Source organism: Priapulus caudatus, unplaced genomic scaffold (genome assembly GCF_000485595.1).
Source record: "Priapulus caudatus unplaced genomic scaffold, Priapulus_caudatus-5.0.1 Scaffold908, whole genome shotgun sequence".
In the NCBI taxonomy this organism is placed as follows: Eukaryota; Metazoa; Priapulida; class Priapulimorpha; order Priapulimorphida; family Priapulidae; genus Priapulus; species Priapulus caudatus.
In genome coordinates, this window is record NW_014577969.1 from 64,236 (window position 1) to 71,372 (window position 7,137).

The 7,137-nt window shown below is 40.8% G+C and overlaps 1 protein-coding gene across 1 annotated transcript in view; it reads right to left on the reverse strand.

Moving 5' to 3' along the window:
• The window catches only part of LOC106814343 (dynein heavy chain 1, axonemal-like), an 87,915-nt gene that overhangs the window by 62,325 nt on the left and 18,453 nt on the right, over positions 1-7,137 (reverse strand). The window contains exon 10 of the mRNA XM_014818644.1: positions 69-242. Coding sequence (XP_014674130.1) covers positions 69-242 — 174 coding nt within the window. The remainder of the gene's footprint in view (positions 1-68; positions 243-7,137) is intronic.

Genomic DNA, 7,137 nt, shown 5'->3' on the forward strand with positions numbered 1-7,137 from the left:
ATATATATATATATATAATATAATATACTATGATTCACTTCCGATTGACGTTGCCTCACAATACGCACCCATCCAGCTGGATACAATCATTGCGAAGATACGATGCTTGCTCTCCTGTTCCAGCTCCGTCAGTGACAGGAAGTTGAAGTGACGGGTCAATCTCTGAGTCACGGGGTTGCGACCTCCTCCCGGAGGACCCATCGCACAGACGAAATTGACGTCGACGAGTTTACGGAACTCTCCTGTGAAAGCGAGGGGAGGGGAAGGCAATGAGGAGGAATGCGAGCGGACGTGGGAGTTTCATTCTTATCAATACGGCTATATAGCCACCAAATTCTATTTCACCATCGGAGTTTCTAATGGTCGCCAGCAAATCTATAAAGATTCCCACGGCAATTCATAATACATTTCTCAGTCTCATGACGCCAGTGACATTTTTTTTTGCCTTAAAGCCGCACTATGCGCATCCAAACGCTAATTTCTCCAGTACTAGACTAGCAAATATTTCGTGTCATGCATAATCACACTACCTTATGGCAAAAAAAACTCTAGTTCCTCCTATTTCACTGCGCGTTTGCTTAAAACCCACAAGAAAGAGGTGCGAAATCTGATAATCTGGCGCCAACGCCGACTTAATTGTTTGCCAAACAATTTAGCCTCGAAGCGGTTAGGTGACGTCACATGTTTTTTTTATCTTTGCTACACCCGCACCGCTGTACCGCAGCACCGCTGCACGGTTGCTTGGGAGCTAGAGCAACGCGAAACTGTCAACAACATCGGAGAATTTGAACAACATTGGAGGTATTTTCAAATGCCTTTTATAAGACAACGCGCAGTGAAATGGGAGGAACTAGAGTTTATTTTGTCATAAGGTAGTATGATTCTGCATGACACGAAGTATTTGCTAGTCCAGTACTGGAGAAATTAGCGTTAAGAGACTGCCTGAGAGGTGAGGGAGGGGGGTTGTCTGAACACGCACGCAGGACTTTTGTCAACAGCAGAGAATGCGGAGCAATTATTTCTCATACTTACGTGGCTGTGCGCAGCATGATTGCTGCGGCGATATGACAAGCATGAAATCAATTACAAGAATGAAACTTTACGAACACGCGAAAACTGTCTGGAAATGTAACTACAAAATTGCGTCTTGTCAGCATAACTACGATTACTAATAACGAGAGCACGAACGCATTATGGTGCTTCGATCGGTAAGAAGATTTTTTCTACGGAAATATTTGTATTTATTACGCATAGCGCCGCAAATCAATTTCGTTTAGTGATTTCAGGTAGAGAAATTAACGAGAATTCAGACAGTGCACTAAGGCATCTCATAATGCCAGCTGGTGCATAGATTCCACAGGATTTCAACGCACTGGAAAAGGGTCATCTACAGGTCATCATGTGAACATGCTGGAGGAGACCCATGTTGCCATTGCGTGAGAGCATCGCGCTTTTGCTTTGAGCAAGACCCATTTTGAGCATTGTGCGATGTCACATTGATGCATGAAGACTTTGTCAGCACGAATCACGACGATCTTTTCACGTGTAAAACTCGTTAACTCGCTCACCGGCGATTTTTTCTCTCTCTCTCTCTCTCTCTCTCGATTCTTCACCCAATCTTTCTATATATAATATTTTTTCTTGTGCGTGAAACGTAATCAGGATGAGATGGTCGAAAAGTTAGTTCATTAGAATAAATCTACATCAGTTAATTTAATCTTGCTTCATATTCTACATGTATATCTATGCATGTGTATACGTGCGTGCGTGTCTGCCTGCATGCCTACCTAGCTACCTATATATATATATATATATATATATATATATATATATATAATATATATATATACATATACGTAACTAAGCTAAGGCCCGCCGCAACGATTGATGGGAAATTATTTACTTCTAGCGCCCCACATTACCGCAGACATCGCTAGTGAGCAGTTCAGTCCATTTGTTTCGTTAATTTGAGCATCAGAATGATGAAATAAATGATATCGCGACAATGATCGGAATGCGATATTAAGTATCATGTTTGTTCACTTACAGAATGCCGCCGATGAAGGAAAGTTACTTTTTGATAGAAGTTCGGTCGTGTTCTAATTGAATACAATAGCGCACGTACATCGTATCGCTAATCTGACTGACCCTTTATCAAAAATTAAGCAATCCACAAGCAATCCACAAGCGATGCAACGCGTTGCTTTCAAAAAACACTCAGGGTGCAGAGGAATCGCTATCTGATGTGCTTAAGTTAAGCAATCAGGACTACGATCATGCATTGCTTAATAAGCAATCAGGACGCAATCATCGATTGATTGGACCGATCATCGATGGCATAATAAGCAATCGGACCGATCTTCGACTGTGCTTAAGTAAGCAATCGGGACGCGATCAATCGATCGCTTAATGAGCCATCGGAGAACCGACACGCTTTGCTTACAACACCGATCAAGTGCCGCAGGATTGCGTTATTAGCAATCGACGATCATTTAAGAGCGCTATCGCTCTGCAGCCATTGAGGCGCTTATTTAAGCATGGCATTGATCGCACTTGATCAGTCCTAAGAGATACGACGATTGCTATTCATCATGACAAATCCAGGCGCTGCTCTAGGACCATCGCTGATTCATTTAGCAAATCATGATCGCTTAAGGCAATCGCTGATTACTTGACAAATGGCTTGACTTCTTCCCTTACACTAACTAGAAACAGACTCGCTTATTATACGTGTATAAAAACAGATAAAACAATCTATGTGTATAACCGTTCTTCTTTCAATATTTGCCGTCTGAACCGTGACAATCATCCCAAACAACTAGTGTAGTCTAGCTAATTAATTAATTAGATAATTAATAATTAATTTATTAAATTATTAGGCAGAGATTAATAATCGTGAATTAATTCCAACGGCAATTATTTTTGGGGGAAAGCAACGCTATGATACCGTAGCCCGTAGTTCTCGAGACATTAAGGTATCGGCTACTGTACCCGTAGGCGTGATTTCTTTTTACGCTAGGTCAATCAAGAACATGGGGCTGTAGTGAGCGCTCTGATCGTTGAGCTTGTTTTCGGTTGAATTTGCTACTATTTAAGTTAATAAACATGCTGTTATGTAGAAGTTATATGCTTTAATACTAAGAAATATGATACATGACTATTACAGAGATGCTAACAGGCCGGCAGGTTACCTATACGGCTATAGCTTCCCCCACCGCACTACATCCCCCAGTTCTTTTTCCGCCGTGCCTCTATCATTCCCATCCACCTCACCTTCTCCACTCCCCCTCCTCTGCCATTGACATCCCGCCACCTTTTCGAAGCCTTCCTATATCTCTCACTACCTCCTCCTCTCCGCCTGCCCCTCGCTCTCCCCTGCCTTTCAACCTAGCTCGATCTCCATTACCCAATTCCGCCTACTCCCTTTTATGTAGCACGCGGTGGCTGAGTATATATAGCCGCGCAAGATTCGACAAAATTAGTAACGGCCTTTTTTGACTAAAAAAAAATAATAATATGGTATTCTACGAGGTTATAGACTTGTTCATCCACGGCCAAGATTGTGTAGTGCAAGTTTATGCAGCGACCGTTTATTGATGGTTGCAGCAACGTTTATTTTTTACAACCTCCAAACAGTACCTAAACTTTCAGTACTCGGTTTCTAACTATAGGTGCATATATAGTGTGGCAGAGCAAAGCTTTGTTTCTAATCATGAATAATAAACGTTAAATTATATGGTTACGTGTAACGTTCAATGACTAACGTTGTTAATGGTTAGCGACAGAGAAGTTTGTAATAAATAACGTTATATTTCACCACTCGGACCTTAGATAAAGTGTTCAGTACTGGATAGTTTGTAATCTGAATAGGCTGGGCCAGCTAAAACGTTTGTTTCTAGACCTGAATATTAACTTTATTTATAACGGTTTGATGAACGGCGCCGTTCTTAGAAGGTTAATTCCCACAATAACCTAAATAATTAAAACCAGATCATAACTTAGGAAACGTTATGTGTTAGCTAAGGTATATACGGCAACATGAGTGATTCGGTTAACACGCTGATGCTATGGGTATTGTGCTTCAATACGACTTTCTCACAGGACTCTATTCAAATTATAAGGACGCGATTGATCTGGCTGTTCAATCACTGGCTCAATCTTAAACATTTGACCATGTGCAGTCTTCAGCGTGGGCGCCGCTTGACAAATCTGTCTGGATCCAGTCTCATTACTTGTTATCAGTTTATATCAGTTCTTCTGATTGATTGTCGATGCGGTCTTGAATCTTGTTGACATCTGATCAGTCTCATTGCTGTGATTGATTGGGTCCTTGGATTCAGTGCTCGAATCTTGTTGATCGTCTGGTCAAGTCTTGATTACTCGGTTGATCAGGTCTCGATGCTTGTCGATTGCTTAGGGATCAGTCCCTCGATGCTTAGGATGCAGTCTTGATTGCTTAGGAGTCAGTCTCGATTGCTTAGGATCAGTGCTTGATTGCTTAAGGATCAGTCTCGATTGCTTAGGATACATCCTTGTTGATCAGTCTCGGATTGCTTAGGATCAAGTCTCGATGCTAGTCGATTGCTTAGGATCAGTCTCAGATTGGCCTTGTCGATTGCTGTAGGATCAGTCTCGATTGCTTGTCGATTGCTTAGGATCGGTCTCGATTGCTTGTCGATTGGCTTAGAGATCAGTCTTGATTGCATTGTCGATTGGCTTATCTAAGGCAATTCGACAAGCATAAGATGGTGTTCGATCGCTTGTGATTGCTTAAATTTTTTGTAAGGTATTGGCCAGGCCGCTATTAAGCAAAAATAGTTAATGAACATGTATAACGGCGCGCAGGTCGTTCTTTGATCTCTTCTCTCTCCCTATATATAATATCTATTAATAATTATGCCTCCCCTCTGTCTCTCTCTACATACACACACATATATATATTGATGATAGTATATAGTATATATATATATATAAAGTATAACGCCATTATTATTTTTATTACGGTTCGATTTCCAATGTCTGCTGAATTGCGCTGATGATGAATGTAAATACATATAGAAAGCTCGCGTATTAAAACTAAACAGGCCCTTAACCTACTATTTGAATTGTATATATATATTAAGTATCGCAAAGTATATGACTAAGTTATATGGGAGATATATAAAGCTTCTTATATTATTCATTTTCATAATTTTTTTCATTTCATATTATTTGTAATTTCATATTTCATATATTTCATTTTATATGGAGATATATAATAATTCCCATCAATCGTTGCTAGCGTTAGTTATATATGTATATATATTGTATTATATACAATATATATATATAATATCATCATTCATATAAGTATATACGGCAAGTTATCCATATATAATTATGATATACTGGATTATATTAAAGTTGTCTGATGACGCGCAAGTGCGTGAAACTCTGAGTAATCAGCAAAAGTGATGTCTTGTGTTTAATGCTATCTACAATATAAATTAACGTCTGCAATTAAATGGCATTGAGCACCTCACAGCAGTGTAGACCAAAGCATAGCAGTGTATATATATATATATTGAGTAAGAGAGAGAAACAGGAGGATTGAATTGTGGTGAGTTTTTACTTTTATTACTTATTTTTATATTTATTTTTGTTGGCGGCAGACAATCGAAGACAGAGAGAAAGATATAGAGAGAGAGGAAAGCGAGAAAGCGAGACTACAACGACAGCACGCGGAGAGAGAGAGAAGAGAGAGAGAGAGAAGAGAGAGAGAGAGAGAGAGAGAGAGAGAGAAGAGAGGGAGAGAGAGAGAGAGTGTGAGAGAGACAGACAGACAGAGAGGAAGAGAGAGAGAAGAGAGAGAGACGAGCGCTCTGCGAGGAGAGAGAGTGAGAGCAGACAGACAGACAGCCAGAGAGAAGAGAGAGAGCGAGAGAGAGAGAGAGAGAGAGAGAGAGAGAGAGGAGAAGAGCAGAGAGAGAGAGAGGTGAGGAAAGACAGGACAGATCACAGCAGAAGATTGGGACTGGAAATATAGTCACGCTTATAAGTGGTAAAACCTACCGATGGCCTTCTAATCGTACAGCCCCTAAAGTCCAATCACACATGACGGAATGAGCATCGATGGGCGCTGCGCCACCATATACCTCCATCCAGCGCGCGGCATGTCGGTCATGTGATGAAGAAAGAACAACTGCTGTCCGAAGCGGTGGACCAGACACGCGCCTTTACGTCTGCAAGACGCAGAGAAATGCACTATAATGTTTAACATAGGTAAATCCGCTGATACAAAAAACTATGAACTTCCTGGGTCAGTTAGGATAGAGTTATAGGGTTATATATAATTATATATTATATTATAATATTATATATTATTATATATATATATAAAAATTATATATTATATTATTATATTTATAAAATTAATATTATAATATGTTATATAAGAACCCAAAATATTGGGGTTACGTTGGGATGCGGTTAGAGGTAGGTTAGCGTCAGGGTTAATGCAGTACGATCCGACAGCACCAAGGGAGACGCTGGCATCTTTCAGGCATTTATTAGTGTTAGAGTTGCATAAATATTAGATTAACGAATGAAGTTCTTCTCGCAAAAGAGCTTCTAGTTGTTCACTCATAAGAGCACACTCCTCTCTCTCTCATTCTGCTCTATTCTCTCTGCTCCTCAATCTTCTCTCTCTCTCTCTCTCTTCTTCTTTTCCCCTCTTTGTACTTTTATCGCTCACGTGTCGCTACGTGTTGCGTTAAAGGGAATTCGCTCACAGCGCTATTATATCATTCGAAGACGCGCACGACAAATCACGAGCGGAAACGTTGCATTCGACGACAAATTCCCCGCGTTGCATCATCCATGCGCGACCGGAAATGGAGGGCGCGACAGCTGCTGACAAGCAATCGCGAGGCGAACGGAGAGTCTGGAAGCGAGGGATAACATTTTAAGCAGCATGAAGATTTTCGGATGCATTGGCTTCGTCTTGTTTTACTCGCTCGAATGGGAATACGCTTTTATCCAATCTCTATCAATTAGGTCCTGCGTCTGAGTTGCACTTCGTAACACGCGCGAAAGCGTGATGATATCCGAGACGCATTCCTCAGCATTCCTCTCAACAGCTTGTCGGCTATTGGTCAG